This window comes from Pongo abelii, chromosome 1 (assembly GCF_028885655.2).
Source record: "Pongo abelii isolate AG06213 chromosome 1, NHGRI_mPonAbe1-v2.0_pri, whole genome shotgun sequence".
NCBI classification, from domain to species: Eukaryota; Metazoa; Chordata; class Mammalia; order Primates; family Hominidae; genus Pongo; species Pongo abelii.
The window spans coordinates 48662718-48686267 of record NC_071985.2 but is presented as its reverse complement, the minus strand read 5'-3'; the positions used below and the strand labels follow the sequence as shown (position 1 = coordinate 48686267).

The window sequence follows — 23550 nt, the reverse complement described above, 5'->3', positions numbered from 1 at the left end:
AGGCCGAGGTGGACAGATCACTTGAGGTCAGGAGTTCAAGACCAGTCTGGCCAGCATGGTGAAGCCTCGTCTCTACTAAAAATACAAAAACTAGCTGTGCATGGTGGCGCACGCCTGTAATCCCAGCTATTCAGGAGGCTGATGCAGGAGAATCACTCGAACCCAGGAGGCAGAGGCTGCAATGAGCCGAGATTGCACCACTGCACTCTAGCCTGGGTGACAGAGCAGGACTCCATCTCAAACAAAAAAAAGAATTGGTTTCACTGATCAGCAGCAGGATCACAGCACTGTAGAGGGAGCCTCTACCAATGCCAAGAGAATGCTGCCAAATTCCTGCTGCAAATACATGGAAATTTACACTAACTCTGTGAAATCACTGAAAAGTAATGGCAAATCATAGGTTAGAAGCTCCTGTGGGCAGAATAATTGCTACAAAGAGAAAACGTTACTTTCTTTCCAAACAAATTCTGGGGTCATTTTTATATTGGGGATGTCCCTATTGCTTGTCTTTTAAGTTTCTGATGGTTTTTTTTTTTTTTTTACCTTTAAAAAACGTTTGAGCGACAAAAACTTGCAGTGGAAGAAAGGAGTCTCACTTTCCTTGAAAGCTACACTCTTCTCCTCCAGCTTCCCCTCCCTTCCCTGACTCCCTCCCCCATGTCCCCTAAGAGGCATCAATGATGTCAGGGGTAGATGGGGGGCCCTGGGACAATCACACAGCTGCAGGCCACAAGGCTTTCACATTGAGTCATCTCCTTAGCAGTGTGGGCTGAAGCCGAGTCTCATGTCTAACTCAGATGGTGCCCTTTCCCAGCTACCCCGTATTTAGTACCTGAAAGTTTCTGAAGTAAATGAACATCTGAAACGTTCTGCAGGGCCTCTGGCATCCAGGGTGGGGCTCCTCATCTGGTGTGTGCCAGCCCTCCCTTAGATGTTGAGGGTGTTGAGGGTGCAGGGTAGGGGCAAGAGCTATTGCTGTCTTCTGTCCTCTAATACCCTGTTCCTCCCCGCCACCCTACACACACACACACACACACACACACACACACACACACACACACACACACACACACACACACACACACACACACACACACACACACACACACACACACACACACACACGGCCTCAGGGCTATGCGGTCTATGGGAAACCTCATCTTGGTAGCCAGTCAGTAATAGTGAATAAAATAGAGGACTCCCCATTCCCAGTTCAATGTTTATCGAGAGAGGTTGTAAAAACAAGGAGATGTGGCTTTGCAAGATTTTCCTCACACTCAGGACTCAAGTTACTGTTAACCTCTCCGTCAACCGCAACTGACTTGGCATAAGGCCACCTGTCTGTGCTTCAGTCCTGTCAGCAGTTTCTCTGCAGCATCCAGACTGTCACCTTGTAGAAATCACCATTAGGATAATACCAGGCACCAGACACTGTGGTGGTCAAATCTTGAAGAGTCAAATCTTGGGAGTCTCTCTTTATAGATTCCCAATCCAATCCCCAAAACATTTACTTACCACCCAGGAAAGAAAGCACCGTGACCTGGAGGGTAGGAGAAGCAGCGCAAGCAGCTGAGTCTAGCAGCAGGACCACCAGAAACTAGAGCCATTCTTCACAATGCTGCCAGCCAGGGAACGGAGTGAGCCCATGAGCTCCAACCCAGCATGGGCAGCACCTTCCACAAAGGGTGCCTTATTTGATCTTCACAACACCCCTATCGGGTAGATACTATCATGCCTATTTTAAGATGTGGAAACTGGAGCCCAAGATCACACAGCTATCAAGTTATAAAGCTGACATTTAACCTGGACTCTGACCACTAATAACCTGATCTGCATGTTCACTGATCAGAAACAGACAAAATGACATATAAGAAATTGATATTGGCCGGGCACAGTGGCTCACACTTGTAATCCCAGCATTTTGGGAGGCCAAGGTGAGAGGATCGCTTGAAGCCAGGAATTTGAGATCAGCCTGGGCAATATAGTGAAACTGTATCTCTACAAAAAGTAAAAAATAACATTAGCCAGGCATGGTGCTGTGCACCTGTAGTCCCAGCTTCTCAGGAGGCTGATGCAGGAGGATTGCCTGAGCTGAAGAATTCGAGGCTGCAGTGAGCTATGATCGCACTGGGCTACACTGCAGCCTGGGCAACAGAGCAAGCCCCTGTCTGTAAAAAAAAAAAAAAAAAAAAAAAGAAGAAGAAATGCATATAATAAAAAAAAAAGAAATGCATATAATAAATTTTATATCACAACACAGAGCAAGGTTTTAAAATATATATATTTTAAATTTAATGATGTTAGGAAAGCTGGATAGAAATATGAAAACATCGATTACACACTAGGCAAACTTTAAAATATTAACGAAAATTATTTTTTAATGACAGACTGAATCTTCTTACATTGTCAAAGAGAAAGTAACATTCTAAACTCTGAAATTGCTAATAGCAACAAATTTGACTATATGAAAATGTAAAACTAAAATAAATAATAGCTAAGAAAAGAATTTGGAAAAATATTTGAATCAAGTGGAATAAATCATGATTCATCCTACATATATAGTTTGTACAAATTAATAAGAAATACAAAGATTATAATAAATGTGTGAAGGACATGATTAGAATGGTTCACTTAGGAAATAAATAGATTTTCCATCTTATTTATAAACAAGTGCAAATTGAAATGAGGTACCATTTTACCTCACTGCCTATTACAATGGAAAATATATGTTACTAATGAACATCTCTAAGAAGACTGTGTTGAACCTTATACTCTCATACAATGCCAGTGACATTCTAAACTGCTAATTACTGTAAACATTTGTATCAAGCAATAAAAATTTTCATAGCCTTTGTTACAAAATTTGTATTTATAACGTGTTTTATAACATATTTATATAAATAAATGTTATATTTATACATATTTATATAAATATGTTATATTTGTACATATTTATATGTATATAAATACATACTTATATGTATTTATAACAAATACAAGAACATTTATGTTATAAAAACAGTATAAAAGAAAAAAGTCATAAGTGCAATTATTCATTACAAATTTCTATAACAGTTAAAAATACTAGAAACATCCTAAATATCCATATTTAAGGGTTTAGAAAATTAAGCAACATAGACTCGTGGATTTATATGATATTAATTGAGAATACTGTGTACACTCTAATTACAGATATGATTTTGAAACACCTGTGTAAAAAATGTGAAGAATATCTGAAATGGAATATTTAAAAATAGAAAATCTAAAAATCATGAGATTATAAATGAATACTTTTGAAAATGTCCTTCACTGGCTAAGTTTGGTTGTGTAGCGGTAGCAGGTCCAAGATGACTACTTCTTCTTTATTCTGTAATGTGATTAGATGGCTTTTATGATTAAAAATAAAAAGGCAAATACAATTTACTTAAAATGTTAAGATTCTTTGTACAGAAAAATTAAAATTGGAAAAAATAAATTATAAGAACTTAAATATAACCTGTAAAGGGGCAGAAATAAACCTACTCTCGAAAACAATTTAGCCCGAAGCATTGGATATTTATTTAAAGTATCTCCTCTGTTTTCAGGCTTGTGCTAATCACCCTGATGAGCAGAAAGAAGCTCCCCCTCGCCCTGAGAAGTTCATAATCCCATGGGCAAGGCAAGACAGAGCCACGTAACAGTTGCCCTGGCTCCAGCAGTGCAGAGAGAGGAAGTCCTATTAGGGATGGAGGTCAGAGAAGGCTCCCAGGGGTGGGATGGAGGAAGAGGGAAGACTGCTTCTGCTTTGTCCACACCTGTTAGAGAGCATGGCCGGGATTCCCAGCCTGTAAGGGTGAGTGTTTCTATTAGGTGACTTGTGTGTAATCCTGTGGGGAGTCCTCCTGAAGGGTGAAAGAGCGGTCTTGTGAAGTTGGCCTTGGTCACTGAAACCGGGCTGGGCACCCCGGGAGACCAGGCCTAAGGCAGTGTCCCTGACTCTGACCTTTGCTGCTTCTTCCCATCCAGACAAGTTCAGTAAGGCCCACGGACAGCACCCAGGCCTCAGCAGAGAAAATTCAGCATATGCTCTGGGCCACAGACTTCCCTTGGGTATGAGATGATGGCCCAGGAAGCAAGTAGCTCTGTGATTTTTAAAATAAACAACCTACTTCTACTTCCCCTCAACCCCCTTCCTATATTCCCCTCTTGGTCTGCTTGCCCCATTCTTTGTTTTCACCTGGTAGCTTCTCTGCTGTTCATCTCTAGCTTTCAGGATCACTCACACTCTCTGAGCCCCCAGACTGAGGTGTGCCCGAGGGGGTGAAGTCCAGCAACACTGGGTCTGTCTCTGATGGTCTCTGGGCTCTGGCAGGCAAGCACTGCCCCTGCTAGCCTTCTAGGGGAGGAGGCTGCAGCCCCCTACTCCACCCCGGATGTGGGCACCGCTCACCAGCAACCACATGCTCAGACATTAGAAAAGCGGCTCTGGGGTGGGTCTTCAGGGGAAAACCAAGCCCGGAGGCTGAAATGCCAGTGAAGGGAAGGTCCAGACCATTCATTCCCTAGCCTCTTCTCTTCTCTGCCCATCTTGTAATTGGTGTGGGAGAAATTCTTGACAGGAGCAGCCTAAACACTGCATACCCAACCTTCTGTGAGCTCTAGGACCATTTTCTTCTTGAGATGGAGTCTCTCTCTTTCACCCAGGCTGGAGTGCAGTGGCTTGATCTCAGCTCACTGCAACCTTTGCCTCCTGGGTTCAAGCGATTCTCCCACCTCAGCCTCCTGAGTAGCTGGGACTTGCGTGTGCCACCGTGCCCGGCTAATTTTTGTATTTTTAGTAGAGACGGGGTTTCACCATGTTGGCCAGGCTGGTCTCGAGCTCCTGACCTGAAGTGATCTGCCCACCTTGGCCTCCCAAAGTGCTGGGATTAGATGTGAGCCACCGCACCCAGCCTCTAAGACCATTTTCCAAATCCTTCCTAGGGATCTCCGTGTGCCAGAGGGAACCTGAGCGAGGGTGACCTTATGTCCCAGTTTGCCCAAAATAGTCCTGGTTTACGGCCCAGGTTAATTCTGATAGTGCCCCTTTCACTCTCAGAAACATCCTGGTTTAGATGATAAATTATTTCATGACGCCACTTCAAACCAACATCAAACTGAACATATACACACACGCGCCTCTCTGTGTTCTTGGCAGTTAAGGGGACAGCGTCCATATAGTCGCTAAGCAGAGAAACCCCAGGCTTATCTTTGACTCCTCTTTGTGAGACCTATGATGTTACAATTATCTCTTGAATATATCCTCCCATTTCTGTCCCCACTGCTCATGATCTATTTCAGACACAAATAATTAACAACCTACTATGGGGTCTCCCTGGCTTGAGACTCTCCCTTCTCCATAGTTCTGCCAGCGATCTTTTCAAAACACAGATTGATGCCTCCTGGCTCCCCATGACCTACAGATTGAAATCCAAATCCCTCCATGATCCTTTCCTGCTTCATCTCCTGCCCCCGCCTTCCTACCCTGGGCTCTGGCAGACTGCTTGTCCCCTGAAAAGCTCACATTCCTACTCATTTTGGTATACTTGTTCCCTTTACTCCCTCCTCCGAGTCTCACCCTTTCTTCTCTTTTCTGCTGCTCTTATTTGACTTTCAGCTCCTTCCTGGGACTGATCTCAAGTGTCATCTCCTAGAAGGCCTTTTCTGATTCAGCCCTCCCATCAAAAATAATCACTCCCCCTCCACTAAACCCTAAGAGGGCTTGGTTTTTAACATTTACTACAATTTGGCCCCTGCATAAGGTTACATAAGTTTCTGCTTATGTAACCATCTCTCCTGCCTATGCAACAAACTGCGAAGGCCAAGAATGGCATCTCTTGCAGTGCCTGGAACAGTGCCCGCTTCATGGAGGAGTTCATTGTTAACAAGTCTGAATCGAACAAAATTGATAATCCACCTCAAATTTTCCACACCAGGTTGCCCAGCACATCAGCCACTCATTCCTGGGAACACTGGGGTCAGACTCAGAGGGCACTGTTACATCATCAGTTCCACCACAATATCTTGTGGAAGGGATATCTGCTAAGAAGAATTCAGATGTAAGTGGCTGCATGCCTCCTTCAGGAGAAAGAGCAAGCTTTCCCTCACCCATCCTCTCCTCCTTAGGTCCCACTGCTCCCTCAGGGTCAGACTTCATTCTCCCTCGTCTTTATGAATCCTCCCCTTACTCTCAGTTTCTCAGTTCACAAGGGATCTTGCTGCCTCCAAGCTCCTGACTCATAATTTAGGACAACTAATCTGGTGTTTCATTAGGTGTCATCTTTTGAACTAAGCTTACATCTGTGTCTGGCTTGATAGGTTTTTTAGGATAGGAGAAGACAGGGAAGAGGCAGATGTGAATCCCAGGTTTCACCCCTTTCCAGCAGGATGATCTGACTACACCCCTTCCTCGCTGCCTTAAAACCCTTTCGCGTGGCTTCATGAGGACCCGACTGGGTCAGAGAAGCCACTCATAGGGTGAAGACATGAGCCCCACATCTCAGGACGCTAACAACTGCTTAAGTGCCCAGGGCGGGCTCCCCCACCCACCCAGATCTGCTGTGTCCCGGCAGTGGACTCTTTCCTAGGGAAGAGGTGGATTTGGGGTGGGGCGTGCCTTAGGCCCCATACTCATAAAATCCCGGGGCTGTCTTCTCACCTCTAAAACAGAGAAAACAGCAGCTGGTGGGTGCAGGTGGGAAGGGGTGAGGTGGAGGCTGAGAAGAGATTAGGGCTCTCGGGCACCCACCACCTCTTGCAACACGACCCTGAGACAGTGGGGCAAGTATCCCGATTTCACGAACAAAGAAACTGAGCAACTAAGAGAGGAATGGGCCACGCTCCTACTGGGAGGCCGGGCAGGTCTCCCAGCCCTGAGGACTTTTCCTCCCAAGACTTAGATGTGAAGCCCCTTTTGCCTGTCCCTGCCCTTACCCCTCGGGTCAGCCCCAAATCGGAGGCCACCATCTTTCTCACAGGAGCCTGCCCCTCCCACCTCATCCCCTCCTCCCTCCCCTCTTTCCTGCCCACCCATTTGCCTCGGGCTAGGGTGGCAGGAAGGGAGGTGCAGGGCACGGGCGTGAAGAGCAAATCCCCTCCTGCCCAGAGCTGCTGCCGCCTGAGCCCAGGGCTGCACCCCGCGCAGGCCTCATAGCCAGGCATGGCCCCCACAGAGCCCTGGAGCCCCAGCCCGGGGTCCGCGCCCTGGGACTACTCGGGGTTGGACGGCCTGGAGGAGCTGGAGCTGTGTCCGGCCGGGGACCTGCCCTACGGCTACGTCTACATCCCCGCGCTCTACCTGGCGGCCTTCTCCGTGGGCCTGCTGGGCAACGCCTTCGTGGTGTGGCTCCTGGCCGGGCGGCGCGGCCCGCGGCGGCTGGTGGACACCTTCGTGCTGCACCTGGCGGCAGCTGACCTGGGCTTCGTGCTCACGCTGCCGCTGTGGGCCGCGGCGGCGGCGCTAGGCGGCCGCTGGCCGTTCGGCGAGGGCCTCTGCAAGCTCAGCAGCTTCGCGCTGGCGGGCACGCGCTGCGCGGGCGCGCTGCTGCTGGCGGGCATGAGCGTGGACCGCTACCTGGCCGTGGTGAAGCTGCTCGAGGCCAGGCCTCTGCGCACCCCGCGCTGCGCGCTGGCCTCGTGCTGCGGCGTCTGGGCCGTGGCGCTGCTGGCCGGCCTGCCCTCCCTGGTCTACCGGGGGTTGCAGCCCCTGCCTGGGGGCCAGGACAGCCAGTGCGGCGAGGAGCCCTCCCACGCCTTCCAGGGCCTCAGCTTGCTGCTGCTGCTGCTGACCTTCGTGCTGCCCCTGGTCGTCACCCTCTTCTGTTACTGCCGCATCTCGCGCCGCCTGCGCCGGCCGCCGCACGTGGGTCGGGCCCGGAGGAACTCGCTGCGCATCATCTTCGCCATCGAGAGCACGTTTGTGGGCTCCTGGCTGCCCTTCAGCGCCCTGCGGGCCGTCTTCCACCTGGCGCGTCTGGGGGCGCTGCCGCTGCCGTGCCCCCTGCTGCTGGCATTGCGCTGGGGCCTCACCATTGCCACCTGCCTGGCCTTCGTCAACAGCTGCGCCAACCCGCTCATCTACCTCCTGCTGGACCGCTCATTCCGAGCCCGGGCGCTGGACGGGGCCTGCAGGCGCACCGGCCGCCTGGCGCGAAGGATCAGCTCGGCCTCTTCGCTCTCCAGGGACGACAGTTCCGTGTTCCGTTGCCGGGCCCAGGCCGCGAACACTGCCTCGGCCTCCTGGTAGCTGCCCCGGGCCGCTGGAGGTGGGCGGCAGCGGAGCACCGAGAGGAGGCGAGAGGTCCCGGAGGGGACTGAGCTCCCCAGACGCGCGTGTTCTGGCGGCAGCAAGCTGCTCCGGCCGGCATCGCATTTCCTCGCGCGCTGCCTCGACTCCCAGGGTCTCCTCCATCAGCTTCCCCGGAACCTCAGAGCAATTAAACTCTCCTAAACCAGGCTCCTGTGACTAGCTGTTCCCTCTCAGCCTGCAGGGTACCTGAGCTAATTTTGTCCGGTCCAAGATAGGTGCTATGAGATGGAGCAGACAGCAACTCGGAGACACGCAGATTCACCAAGTAGACAGAAGGGAAGTGGGTTTCCTTCTCTGTCCCATCGGGAAGAGAACCCACCAGAATATCTAACCCAGACCCCCAAAATGCCATTCTGATTTCTGGCTGTGCTTTCTCCCGTCTCCCACAATAGCCTTTGCTTTCAGAGAAATACCTTCTCCAAGTCAGACCCCCTGCCCTTCTCACTCACAAAAGCCTGGTGTTGAATCTGGTGACACTTCTCCTCGTGAAGCGGCAGGACTCACCTGGAAGTTGTACTGGTCTTTCCCTCTGGACAGAAGGTCCTGAAATCGCTCACCAGGCGTTTTTTGAGGTCTCCATCACTCAGCCAGGAACCTCAAAATCTTCTCTGTGAATTCATCTTTCTCAATAAACACTCTTGCTAGCCCTGTCTTGACAACCGTCTTTGCTTGAGCAGTGGGAGTGAAATGCATATCAGGAGGCGGGTCGTACACTGGGTGAGACAAAACTCAACACAGTAGTTGAGGTTGATCTCAGGATGATGAGGATTTGGGGTGGTGTCTGGGAGCATGAGAGCTGGCTGCACTCTGCAGGTGCAGTAATCTCACAGGAGGAAGCAAATCATTTGTTCTTATTTTTAAGGACATTTCACATTTTGAAAATTACCGAAAGAAAATATGTTTATATAAGGGCATCTGCCAGCTGAGTGTCACTTCCAAGAGAAGATGTGTCGTTTTGGATTTTCAAATATATACCAGGCCTCCCCCGCTTTTTTTTTCCTATCTTTTTTCAGACCTTCCAGTACAAACTTTGGGGATTAGCCATTTTCTGACTCTGTCATTTCTCCTTTGAGGTTTCTGTAGGGTTTGGAAATTCACTGTTTATACTTTTGATTTAAGAGGATTTGGCCTAAAGACATTTCAGTCAGTGCACATCCTAGCCAGATCCCCACAGGCCAGTCTTGATGTTGCAAGCTTTGGGGGAACGGGTGGGTGTGCACGCAAATCAGCACCTCAGTGCTAGGTTGGGTCTGAAGCCTGGCATTCAGTCGCAGGCTATCCATCCCATCCCGCCATCAAATACCCCTGTATTCTCTTCAGCATTTGGAGCTGCTGGATTGAACAACGGCTCTCCTAGGTCAGCCTGCCAAAAAGTGCATCTCTGCATGTTCCTCCCATATACTCCAAGAGAGGCAAGCCTTGCAGCCTGTGAGGTCACCTCTGCCAGCAGGACACATTTCAGGCACTTCGGTGTTTGAGAGTTCAGTTAAGTCTTGGCCCTTCCTATCCTCACTATTGCTCTCCAAGGCAAGAAATTATTTTTTCATGGGGCTGAGACCCCAGAATTTTCAGGGCAGGGAAGCTGACTGTCATCTGGGTTTGTGTGTGACAAGATCTCAGAGTACAGAAGAGGAACTTTTCTAGGCTATTGGGACTGAGCCCCCACTTCCACCCCTGCCAAGTTGCTGCTTCTGACTTACTGACTAGTTGAGTTCCCTGAAAACAGACAGGAAGAAAGAAGGCTTCTCCGTGCCCTGGTGGGTTTTCGTCTCCCCTCCTGCAGTAGCTATTGAAACTCAGCATTCCCCTCCTGCTGTGGAACTCTGCAATGCGGAGACAGTTTCCACCCTTTGAGTAGACCACAGAATCGATCTACCATGTGTCCTTTGGAAATTTTCCCTTCAATTCAGACAAAAATGAAAGAGGATCAGTGAGCTCCCATCTCCCACTGGGGAAGATGAGGCTCAGATTCATCGAGGAACTGGTTAAACGAGCATTCCCGCATATGTGGCTGGTGGGAGTAGATTCCTTTAGAAAGCAATTGTCAATCTTTGTCAAGAGCTTTAGAACTTTTCATATCCTGTTTATTTAAAATGTTTATACCCTTCGACCCTGTAGTTTTGCTTCTGCCACTCTCTTCTAATGCAACCGTACTGAATTTAAATGATTCTGCACTGAGTTATAGAAGTTTTTTTGTTTTGTTTTTGTTTTTTGTTTTTTTGAGGCGGAGTCTTGCTCTGTCACCCAGACTGGAGTGCAGTGGTGCGATCTCGGCTCACTGCAACCTCCACCTCCTGGGTTCAAGCGATTCTCCTGCCTCAGCCTCCCAAGTAGCTGGGAATACAGGTGTGCACCACCACGCCCAGCTAACTTTTTGTATTTTTAGTAGAGACGGGGTTTCACCATGTTAGCCAGAATGGTCTCAATCTCTTGACCTCGTGATCCACCTGCCTCGGCCTCCCGAAGTGCTGGGACTACAGGTGTGAGGCAGTGCACCCGGCGGCTGAGTTATAGAAGTTTTTAAAGAGTTAAACCTGAAAGGAAACAACTTTAATGTCCAACAATAGTGTAATGTTTTTATTAAGATGAATGACTATTATGCAAATTTAAGATGTTCTTTAAAGAGAGATTGAAAAATGTTGACGATAACTTAAAAGGGAAAAAAAGGTAAAATTGTATCTGTAGCACACCCACACACTTCAAGTCTGGAGGATGTAAAATGGTTAGCACTGGTTTTGTTAAGTAAAACATAACATGCTTCATAGTCCTTTTGATAAAAATGATCTTTTGCTCTTTTATTTCTCATAGCTCAAGTTTTGAACACTATAGGTATATCTCTTTTCTCTAGGTTCTAACTAATGGAATGCTGTCGATTTATTTCATTGCTTCTTGCTTGTCTTTCCTGTCAGGATGCGAGCTCCATGCATGCAGACAGTTTTGTCTGTTGGTTCAAGGCTGTGTTCCCAGTGCCTGGAACATGCCTGCACATCTCAGGCACTCACTAACTACCTGTTGAATGAATGATCATCAGGACCATGTCATGATATGAAATGATGTCATAGAATGTGAAGAGTAAAAGGAAGGCTATTGCATTTTATGTATAACAGCTATGGTTTATTAAAGGACTTGCAAAAAAAGGCTAGGAAGAAATACAATAATCATTAATGATAATGATTGTGTATGATTGTATTAGAGTAAGTGGATTTTAGATCGTTTTTCCCCTCCATTTCTTTACTTTTAAATGTTCTATGAGTTTTTTTTTTTTTTTTTTTTTTAAAGACACAGAGTCTTCCCGTGCAAACATAGCTCACTGCAGCCTCCACCTCCTGGCCTCAAGCGATCCCCCAACCTTGGCCTCCCAAGGTTTGCTAGGATTACAGGTATGAACCACTGTGCCTCGGTTTATAAGCTTCTTTTTTTTTTTTTTTTTTTAGACAGAGTCATGTTCTGTCACCCAGGCTGGAGTACAATGATGGGATCTTGGCTCACTGCAACCTCCTCTTCCCTGGTTCAAACAATTCTCCTGCCTCAGCCTCCCAAGTAGCTGGGATTACAGGCTCCCGACAATTTTTAAATATTTTTAGTAGAGACGGGGTTTCACCATGTTGGCCAGGCTGGTCTTGAACTCCTGACCTTAGATGATCCACCCGCCTTAGCCACCCAAAGTGCTGAGATTACAGGCGTGAGCCACCATGCCTGGCCCCTATAAGCTTCTTTTAAAGGGCAGTTAACAAATAACAGCGAAGCTACCAAAGCACTGGAGCTCAGTAACAAGCTGCCTGTCCTTGGCCACCTCGCTTAGCTTTCTTGAGCCTCACTTTCTTCATCTAAAGGATGAAGATGATAATGTCTCCTCAGGCTGCCTCACAGATCAAAGGAAATAATCTTGAAAGTACTTTGTAAGCTGTGGTGTTTTAGACAAACATACTGCAGGAGTTTTAGACAACACACCCTCAGGATTAGCTTGTTCCAGGCCGGGCTACCCCCTCCCCATCCTTGTAGCCATGGAGAGGAGACGGGGTGGAGCCACTCTGGGTTTTCAAAAGGTCAGCATCTAGGCTAAGGCTGGGCACACTGGCTGTGTGTGATTCTGATTTGCTTCTTGTGACTAATTCTGGGCTTCCTCCTCACCTCTCTCAACCCCTTGGGTGCTTTCTTGGGGCAAGTGTGGGAACCTAGGGCACTTGGGTTGATGAGTGATTTGGGGAGTTCAGCAGAATGGCAGAGCTCCAGGGGTGGCACTTGGTGATATGACTCAGCCCCACACCACTCTGAAGGCAGAGTGAGGACTCTGGACACTTGTGAGTACGTCTTGCTTGTTAGAGCTTACTGGGTCTAACTCCCTGTCCCACCTGGGCCGAGTGGCCACAAGACATACTTATCCCATCACCCCCAGCCTCAGTCAAAAGGGGCAAATGATGAAAAGACCGGGAAATGCTTGGGATATGAGAGGAAAGGAGAAAGCAATGATGTGAAATCACCCCTCCTCTTCATCATCATGAAAATCAAAAAGTATTTATTGAGTGTGTAAGTACATCTTCCATGAAAGTGGGCACTGCCTGAGATTCATATTTACATCCATCACAGTGCTTTAAGGACAAAAGCTCATTTTGTCCATTCTGAGAACGAGGAGACTGAGGGCCAGAGATGGGAGTCACTTAAGGTAATAATCACCACTTATACCTGTGTAGCATATTGAAAAAAAAATTTTTTTTTTTGAGACAGAGTCTCACTCTGTCGCCCAGGCTGGAGTGCAGTGACGCGATCTCAGCTCACTTCAACCTCCGCCTCCTGGGTTCAAGTGATTCTCCTACCTCAGCCTTCCAAGTAGCTGGGATTACAGGCACGCGCCACCATGTCCAGCTAATTTTTGTATTTTTAGTAGAGACAGAGTTTCACCATGTTGGCCAGGATGGTCTCCAACTCCTGAGCTCAAGTGATCCGCCCACCTCGGTTTCCCAAAGTGTTGGGATTACAGGCATGAGCCACCACACCCAGCTGCAAATTTTTAAAAAGCAGCCTGGGCATGGTAGCTCACATCTGTAATCCTAACACTTTGGGAGGCCGAGGTGGGAAGATCGCTTGAGCCCAGCAGTTCGAGACTGGTCTGGGCATTATAGTGAGACTCTGTCTCTAAAAAAATTAAAAATGGCCAGGTGCAGTGGCTCATGCCTGTAATCCCAGCACTTTGGGAGGCCAAGGCGGGCAGATCACCTGATACCAGGAGTACAAGATCAGCCTGGCCGACATGGTGAAACCCTGACTCTACTAAAAATACAAAAAAATTAGCAGGGCGTGGTGTCGGGCGCCTGTAATCCCAGCTACTTGGGAGGCTGAGGCAGGAGAATTGCTTGAGACGGGGAGGCGGAGGTTGCAGTGAGCTGAGATCACACCACTGCACTCAGCCTGGGCAACAAGAGCAAAACTCTGCCTGAAAAAGAAAAAAGACAAAACAAAAAAATTTTGTCAGTTTGGTGTCTGCCCAACTTAAAAAGAAAATATTTACTATCTTGTTATATTATTTCAAAGACAAAAACCTTTTACACATAATATCTCATTACAGTATCCCTCTGAAGTAGGTGTCAAGATAATAGCTAATATTTACCGAGCGCAGCTGAGAGGCTCTGAGCTGAAGTTCGTACTTTATGTATATATATATTTATATAATATTAATCCTCACAATAACTTTATGGGGTATATAATATTATTGTTTCTATTCTACAGATTAAAAAAATGAGTTCTGGAGAGTTTATATAACTTGCCCAAAGTATCTTGCCTAAAGAACCTGTATTATTATCCCCATTTTAGATAGGAGAGTTAGAACTCCAAGAGCTCAGTTGACTTGCCAGGATCACACACGCAGGGCAGGGCTGAAAATTGTGGCTTCCTGGGACACAGCTCAACCCACCTTCCATCTTCCACCAGTTTTCTAGTGCCCGCTAACCCTCTTTCTCACTAATTGGTACTAAATCAAGTGTGCCAGAGTCAAGGCTGTTGCCCAGCATGGAAATTACCCCGCTTCTGTTCTCAAAAAATCAGAATCCCTGTCCTATGGACATGGACAGTAAATTGTTGGGGCATCGGATTGAGAGAGAAATGGGGCTCTTCCCAGGGGTGCTAGGGGCAGGACTGGGGAGAAACCCACCAACCCCAGGGTTGCCTGGTAGTCCCAGCAGTGAGTGAGAGAGCTGGGGAAAGACGGGCTGGGCTTCGATGAGCTTCGATGGGCTTCGATGGACCTCAGACAACAGCTGCCAGTGTCTGGGTGGAGACCGTGGTTTGCCTCAGGGAGATGTGCTAGACAAGGGGTGATTAATTGCTACCCTGCTCTGAAAATGACTGTCTTCGCACTGTGCATGCGACCATTTCTTTCTATTCATCATCTCTGCTTCTGAACAACCTAAAGCAAGCAGGTTGTGCCATAGGCTGCTCTTATTCTGGGTCCCACGAACACAGAGTGGCAGGATAAGGAAGGTCACAGGGCACTCTGAATTCCGTTTCTTTGTAGGCAAAGTCTTCTTCTTTATATAGCCAATTGTCCCAAATCTTCCTAGGTTTCTTTTTCTTTTCTTTTCTTTTTCTAAGAAATGGGGTCTTGCTTTGTTGCCCAGGCTGGAGTGCAGTGGCACAATCATAGCTCACTGCAGCCTCGAAATCCCAGGCTTAGCCATCCTCCCGCCTCAGCCCAAGTAGCTGGGACCACAGGCACACACACCATCACTCCTGGCTAATTATTTAAAAATTTGTTTTGTAGAGATGGGGTCTGTCCATCTTGCCCAGGCTGATCTCAAACTCCGGGGCTCAAGCTATCCTCCCATCTTGGCCTCCCAAAGTGCTGGGATTACAGGTGTAAGCCACCATGTTGAGCCTTCTCAGCTTTCAATTTCTAAAATTATTATTATCATAAAGAGAGGAAATATAATATTAAAAGTGAACTGACTCAAGGTCCTGCACCCTAATTGCAATAATTTTCATTTTTGCCCATCCTCTTAACCCTTCTCCACATGGTCACATTTTACATTGCTGTGATCGTGTCGTGTCCAGCTTTATTCTTTTTCAGAACATATTATAAACATTTTCCTGTGCCACTATATAGATTTCATAGTTTTCATTTTTAAAGGTGTCATTCAGTGTATAGCCCACAGTATAACTAACCATTCTTCCGTGATTAGACATTTATGTTGCTCAGGAGCCTCTGCTTTTATAAATATACCATAACAAACATCATTTCTATCTAATTTGGGACAATTTTGAATGTCTGTTTCAAACTGAAAAAATTCCCCTGCATCCATCACCCTCTTTTGGGTTCTTCCCCTTCACCACCCTGTGTGATTCTGTCACCTGTTATGTTCTCCTTCAAAAGATTGAAACCTCCTCAAAAGCAGTAGCTGTGGACTTGTGGGAAATGCATTTTGAAAAGAAATAGAGCACTCTAGGCCGGGCGCAGTGGCTCATGCCTGTAATCCCAGCACTTTGGGAGGCTGAGGCGGACAGATCACAAGGTCAGGAGATCGAGACCATCCAGGCTAACATGGTAAAACCCCGTCTCTACTAAAAAAATACAAAAAATTAGCCGGGTATGGTGGCAGGCGCCTGTAGTCCCAGCTACTCGGGAGGCTGAGGCAGGAGAATGGTGTGAACCCAGGAGGTGGAGTTTGCAGTGAGCTGAGATCGCGCCACTGTACTCCAGCCTGGGCAACAGAGCGAGACTCCGTCTCAAAAAAAAAAAAAAAAAAAAAAAAAAAAAAGAGCATACTAATGAGTGTTAAGTGCTTGTTAGTAACCATATATAGGCGTTCAGGGCACAAACTTCAGTGCCACTAGCTAGGTTTAAGTTCCAGCTCTGCTCCTCACTGTCTTTGAGATCTTGGGTATGTTATTCACTTACTTTTCCCCTCGGAATCCTCCTCAGATCACAGGAGGAGGGGATGATACTTCTTAAGTCACAGAGTTTGTGAGAGGGTGAAATGTGTTGACTATGACTATCTGGCACATATTAAGCATTCTATATTTGCTATAATTTTAAGAGTAAAATCGAATTCTACCATGGTTGTGGATTTCTCTTCCCTTTTTTTTTTTTTTTTTTTTTTTGAGACTGCGTCTCACTCTGTTGCCCAGGCTGGAGTGTGGTGGCGCGATCTTAGCTAACTGCAACCTCTGCCTCCCAGGTTCAAGCAATTCTCCTGCCTCAGCCTCCTGAGAAGCTGGGATTATAGCCGCCTGCCACCACGCCTGGCTAATTTTTTGTATTTTTAGTAGAGTCGGGGTTTCACTGTGTTGGCCAGGCTGGTCTCAAACTCCTGACCTCAGGTGATCCGCCTGCCTTGGCCTCCCAAAGTGCTAAGATTACAGGTGTGAGTCACTGCACCCGGCTGGATTTCTCTTCTTAAATTCAATGATTCAAGAAACTTTCATTTTGCATTACTACCGTGCCAGGTAGGATGCAAGACTGTGGGGCTACAGAAATGAAAAAGACGGCCAGGCGTGGTGGCTTACCCCTGTAATCCCAGCACTTTGGGAGGCTGAGGCGGGCAGATCACAAGGTCAGGAGTTTGAGACCAGCCTGACCAATATGGTGAAACCTTGTCTCTATTAAAAATACAAAAATTAGCCAGGTGTGGTGGTGTGCGACTGTAGTCCCAGCTACTCAGGAGGCTGAGACAGGAGAATTGCTGGAACCCAGGAGGTGGAGGTTGCCGTGAGCCGAGATCGTGCCACTGCACTCCAGCCTGGGTGACAGAGACAGCCTCCGTCTCAAAAAAAAAAAAAAAAAAGGAAGAAAAAAAAAAAGAAATGAAAGAGACTCCCAGCTCTCCTGCAGAGCAACCACGAGTAATTTGTCTCCATCCCAACCAAAAAAGAAATGGAAAATGTGGGCTTGTGTGGATCTTTTGTTTTAGGTAAAATGTTATTTTTCCTTTCCTATCTCTTTTTCTTGAAATTAAAAACCATACAAAGAATTCCATGCTGTGAATCGGCTGCTTTTGTATATCTTTGATTTTTGGAGATCAGTTGGTCAGTGTGTCCCCACAGTGAAAGACTGTGAGGAGACCCAGGACACTTTGTCTCTCTGTCTGGGAATTTCCTGCCAGAGCCCAGAGTGGTCTCTGAAATGAGTGAGGCTGTGTGCTTAATCCACAGCGATAGTTTTGTAGTGGTGCTATCTACAGACAAGGCCCCAGCACTGGGTGGGGGTTGGATAAGGAGACCTCTCTGATCCCTCTCAGCCCTAAGATCCCCAAATCCTATGACTGTAGGCCTAAACCTGTTCTCTAGAGACTTGTCTAGTTTATTGCTTAAAATTATTTTTTAACATTTAATAAAATGGACCCATCAAAAGGCTAGAAGTAGACTATCATCAATTAAAAATCAAATAATCAGATCAAACAATCAGGCAAAACAATTTAAAAAACCCATCCATTACTATGAACAAGCCCATCAATAGGAGACCAAAGAAAGAGAAATAACTGACAGCACTTATGCGAGTAAAATACACTTCTCAGCCCACTTAATACACACTTTGTGACATGTAAGAGCCTGATTCTATGTGGTCCTGTACCAAGAGAGATATGTGCACAAATACTTTATGCATTCTCAGAGGTTACGGTCTAAGGAAGACAGCAGAGCAGAGTTGGCAGAGGGCTCTCCAGAATGCGGTACTAACAGGGAAGTTGTTTTTAATATGTAATAAATCAATACGGGTGTCTTTATGGGATTTTCTTATATCACAAGCTGAATTTGGAAGCTAGATCAGTAAGAAGGTGATTAATCACATTTTATGAAGTTTATTGCTTTTTAACAGTAAAACTCATTTTAGTAGAAATAGCAAATCGCCTTTTGCAACCTCTAATAAAATAATTGATTCAGGCAAAAATCATCAACGACTGCTAAAACCATTGGGTGAGAGGCTTCTGGGGAGCTGGACTATTGCAAGATGTCAACATGTCGCCCCACAGATTCTTTCCCAGTGAGAAGGCGGAAAACGCACGATGATGATGAGGGGGCAGGCTGTCACCATCTGAACCCACTGATCTACTTAGCATTGCTAAAAGAGGACAAACAGACATGACATGCTTCAGAGTAGGAGCAGGATGAAGCACCCAGCACCACCTGTGAGGTACTTGCCAGAAAATGATAATCCTGAATGTTTGCAAGCCTTTGGTGCTAATTTCCATGTTTTAGGAAATATAGGGGTTAGGAGGAGTTAAATGACAACTTGAGGACACAGACAGATAAAACAGAATTTAGGACATTTCATGAGACAACTGACCCGATTTCTTTAAACAAGTCACTGACATGATTTTAAAAGTTGGGGGTTGCGGGGCAGGGAGCAATACCAGATTAAAAGAGGCAAATGCCATGTGTAGATCTTACTGGATCTAGATACAAACAAACCAAAATTTTATTTTATTTTTTTGAGACAGGGCCTCACTCTGTTACCCAGGCTGGAGTGCAGTGGTGGGATCTCAGCTCACGGTAACCTCAACCTCCCTGGGCTCAGGTGATCCTCCCACCTCAGTCTCCCAGGTAACTGGAATTATAGGAGTGTGCTACCACACCCGGCTAAGTTTTGTATTTTTCGTAGAGACAGTGTTTCTCCATATTGCCCAGGCTGGTCTTGAAGTCTGAGCTCAAGCAGGGAGGCCAGCCCAGGCCTCCCAAAGTGCTGGGATTACAGGTGTGAGCCACTGTTCCCGGGCTAACCAACTTTAAAAGACAGTATGAGGACAACTGGGGAACTTGGAATATAACTTGGTATTAGGTGAGATTAAGAAGTGATTGTGATAATGGTCAAGCGATTATATAAGAAAAATGTCCAATTATTTTCAGAGATACATTCTGAAACATTTATTAGTCATATGTCACCATGCCTGGGATTTTCTTTAAGATATTTCACTAAAGAAAAAAATAGTCCCAGTGCAGTGGCTCACACCTGTAATCCCAGCACTTTGGGAGGCTGAGGCAAATGGATTGCTTGAGCTCGGAAGTTCGAGACCAGCCTGGGCAACAAAGTGAGATCCTATCTCTACAAAAAATATAAAAATTAGCCAGGCATGGTGGCGCATGCCTGTGGTCCTATCTACTCAGGAGGCTGAGGTGGGAGGATGGCTTGAGCCTGGGACGCAGAGGTTGAAGTGAGCTGAGATCGTGCCACTCTACTCTAGCCTGGGCAACAGAGCCAGATCCTGTCTCAAAAAAAAAAAAAAAAAAAAGAAAGAAAAATGAAAGGTAATAAAGAAAAAAAAACTATAAAAAAGAAAAAATAATATAGGGAAATGTTAATCTTTACTAAATATACTAAATGTAGGTGATGGGTAAATGGGAGTTCATTCCATAAAACTGACTTTCCTACTGAGCCCTGTCTCACCACTGCCCGAGCCCACAGAGCTATGACAGTACCTACAACACTTTGGTGCACACATTTTTGAACAAACGAATGAAACTGCATTGACCTAAATGAACCAATTGCAGAGGGGTGTGGACGAGTGTGGGTTGGGGGCAGAGCTCTGAGGAGAGATGGGGAGGAGGTCACACGTAGCTGGGTTTATGGACCATTTCAATGGATTTAGACAGCATCTGACCTCAATTAAAACCCTCCTTTCTTCAAAAACACACTCCTTTCTTATCTCTTTGAGTATTTTAAGACAAGGCAAAGGTATAAGGTACTAATTTGTTTTTATGTAACCCATGCCAAGGCCATAGGCCCAGGCCTGATCACAGGGGGAGATTGGCCTTTTGAAGCCTCAAGTTGTTAAACCACAGGAAGTGGAACTTGGTCACCAGTAAACAGGTTTGGACCATTTAATTTGTAATTATCATGAGTAAATACTATCTTGTTTTTCCTGGGGATTGGGTGTGAGGAAGAGGAAAAACTTAAAAAAAAAAAAAAGATAATGTGGAAAACATCTTTAAAACACCCTGCCATTTTATTGGGTGCTTACTATGTGCAAAGCACAATGCTCAAAAGCATTTTATCTGCATGATTTCATTATCCTCACCACAGTCACGTGAGTGGGTCCTCTCATGCCCATTTTACAGATGAAGAAACTGAGGCGATCTGACTACAAAACACATATTTAAAAAGTTTCCCCCAAATTATGTACCTGAGCCACGCACTTAACATTCACAGGGTAAATTGATAAAAAGCCCCAAATGGGTCAGGTGCTATTTATTTATTTATTTATTTTTATTTTTATTTTTAGATGGAGTCTTGCTCTGTTCCCCAGGCTGGAGTGCAGTGGCACAATCTTGGGCTCACTGCAACCTCCGCCTCCCAGGTTCAGTGATTCTTGTGCCTCAGCCTCCTGAGTAGCTGGGATTACAGGCGCTGGCCACCACGCCTGGCTAATTTTTGTATTTTTAGTAGAGACGAGGTTTCACCATGTTGGCCAGGCTGGTCTCGAACTCCTGACCTCAGGTGATCTGCTCGCCTTGGCCTCCCAAAGTGCTGGGATTACAGGTGTGAGCCACTGTGCCTAGCCTGTCAGGTGCTATTTTAGAGGGCATCTCCAGCCCAAGGTCTTTGAAAAATGCAACTGTTATTAGTGGTATTAAATAAAATTTACTGGAGGTCATTGATTTGGACTGACCTCCTGCTCTAGGCTCAACAGAACAAACCAAAATGGTGTCACTTATGCTAAAGTTTCATGTCACCAAACTGAAACTAAGTTGTTTATCTGACCTTCCAAGAAAACAGGAGAGAGAGAAAGATAATAGCCAAATCCCCAGATAGGCCAATTTTAGCCAGCATGATAAGAAGTCCCCTCTGCTTTAACCCTTACAAAGAAAGTTAACTGAAGTTACCTGATGCTAACTGGTTGCTTTTTGTTCTGATTCAGCTTTCTTCAGCCCTTTTCTGCCTGTAAAGCCAACCTCCTCTGCTCAGCTCATTGGAGCACTTTTTCTCAGTTTTTAGAGAAAAATGCTACCCAGCTTCATAAATCACAAATAAAAGCCAATTACATCATTTAACTACATTTGTTGTAATTTTGTGTTTTGACAGAGGGGTAATAATCATCCAGCCCTCAGACCCCTGTCACAGTATCTTCACCTCCTGCCAGTATTTCAGGCTTCCTGAGGTGCAGCCCAGCTGAGACCTGGAAATTCCCGACCCCACACACCACCGCCTGTCGGGAAGGAAGCATGGACTGGCAACAAAGTATCTTTACTGTGTGCCATCTGATTGCAAACAGAACTGGGCTTTCCAAGAGAAACTGAGGAGGACAGTGGCGAGTTTTGATCTTGAACCCGGGAGGTGGAGGTTGTAGTGAGCCGAGATCGCGCCACTGCACTCCAGCCTGGCGACAGAGCGAGACTCCGTCTCAGAAAAAAAAAAAAAAAAAAAAAAAAGAGCGAGAGAATGGAGAATGGCCACAGAGGCCCGGGCATTAGGGCTTACTGGACCAGGGATGCTGCAGGGGGCTTGGGCTTGCGGTGAGAGAGGGGCCAGGTTTTGTTCTCCCCAAAGCAGGGGTCCAAGTCTCCCCAAGCAGGGCCACAGAAAGCAGGGGGTTCCAGGTTAAATTAGCGCCTCCAGGCCACCCCACTCCCTGCTCTCTACCCCCCAGCACTTTCACCCTTAGGTTTTCTTCCTCCAGGGCACACAGAAGAGCGGACTTCTGGCAACTGTCGCCCCCTGGGGGTCCCGCCCGGGAGAGCGAGTTACAAGAATGGCAGAGGTTGGGGAAAGTGTGTCAGGGGCCAGTGCTCTCCATGGGCAGCGCGAGGTCACTGTCCTGTGGTCCCTGAAATCTTCTGGGAGCCCAGGTGGCCAGGATAGAAGAGCTGTAGAGGAAGGGGGAGGAGGAAAGAGAGAGAACAAAGGAAAAAAAAAGTGAAGAAAGAGAGGAGGCGGGGAGAGTAGGAAGAGGACCCTAACTCCCTGGAGAGGACCTGGGAACATTGAGAAACCAGCCCAGGATTGCTGGCCAGGAGGATGCCGGTATGTCTCTGGGGAGCAGGCTCCTTTCCCATCTCATGCAACTCAAGAGTCTGAGCCCCAGTGATGGGCTTGCTCCTGTCCTCCAAGCAGCTCTCTAGATTCAGTATCCTGGACCCATTTGGGGGTTTTTCTTCCTTTGAAGCACTTTGAAGCAGCTGAGTGAGTCCCCCTGGCTGGACCTCCTAAGTCAGCTGTATGCGTTTCGCATAGCTACTCACCCGCTTGCAGCCCAGCCTGCACCCGATCAGTGGAGAGGGATCTGGTCCACAGAGGCCGAGGCCAATAGAGGACAGTGCCCCTTCTGCACCTGCCTCTGGCTGTGAGCTGCAGGATGCGGTCAGGAGAGGAAGCGAGGCCTAGGCCCGAGTCATTCTGGGGTTTCCTGAGAGCTTCTCACCGAGGGCATTGACAGGGCACTGTCTGGGTCCAGGCACGCCTCCCTCTCCTCATCCGGCCCCTGGAGCAAGGGTGGGGGGAAAGGGAGAGTGGGGAAGTTGAGCCTCTTCCCCCTCTTCCTCTGCCTGGCCAGAGGGCCTGAGGATTGCGAAACTGGACCAGGATAGCTCCCTCCGGGCAGGGAGAGGGCTGAGTGAGTCCCTCTACTGCGTATGGGAGAGGATGATGCTTCAGGGTGTGAGCAGCTGCCCAGCTACCATGCAGCTTTTAGAAGCTCAGCTAAGGACATCCAACTCTGCTTCCCTTTCTCCTGCCTAGCAAGAACTCAAAGTTTTTCCCCACTTCCCTTCTACTTCCCAGAAAACCCCATCTGACGGCGAATGCTTGCCCCTTCACCCAAAGTGGGAAGGAGAGATCGCCGATGGGGGCTTAGCGACCTTTTCCAAATTGCACCTCCTTCCTTCCCCTGCATGGGCTGAACACTCAGTTTCCATTGAGGACTCTGGTTTGTGCCTCCATGGTGCCTGCTTCTGAGGCCCTTGACCTCTTCCCTCTGCCTTTCACCCACTCTCTCCCCACTGCCACAACAGGAGTCTAGGTGCCATCGCCCTCGCCTGCACTCCTGCCTGCCTATGCTTTCTCCCCACTCCAACCACTCACATGCCACTCATCTTCTAAAGGTCAGTTTGCCCAGTTCATCTCCTGGGTCAACGTTTTTCAGCAGTGTGATGGTTAATTTTGCATGTCAACTTGGCTAAGCCCAGTGCCCAGATATTTGGTTAAACATTTTTTCAGATGTTTCTAGAAGGTGTTTTGTTGTTTTGTGTGTGTGTGTGTGTGTGTGTGTGTGTGTGTCTTTTTTTAGATGAGATTAACATTGAAATTA

The 23550-nt window shown here is 47.2% G+C and overlaps 1 protein-coding gene across 2 annotated transcripts; it reads left to right on the top strand.

The window, feature by feature from the left end:
* The first annotated feature begins 5791 nt into the window (after positions 1–5791).
* GPR25 (G protein-coupled receptor 25) lies at positions 5792–8977 on the top strand. Of its 2 annotated transcripts, none has more exons than XM_002809640.5 (2): positions 5792–6077; positions 7124–8977. In XM_002809640.5, the coding sequence occupies exon 2, from the start codon at positions 7178–7180 to the stop codon at positions 8261–8263; it is 1086 nt and encodes a 361-aa protein (XP_002809686.1). In that variant the 5' UTR covers positions 5792–6077; positions 7124–7177; the 3' UTR covers positions 8264–8977. The 2 variants fall into 2 exon arrangements, with proteins under 2 accessions (XP_002809686.1, XP_054379492.1); XM_054523517.1 differs by having other exon boundaries at positions 6039–6077; positions 6996–8977.
* The last annotated feature ends 14573 nt before the right edge of the window (positions 8978–23550 follow it).

What these genes read in the sequence shown, in the direction of transcription:
- GPR25 (XM_002809640.5), top strand. Translation starts at nt 7,178, where the DNA reads ATGGCCCCCACAGAGCCCTGGAGCCCCAGCCCGGGGTCCGCGCCCTGG.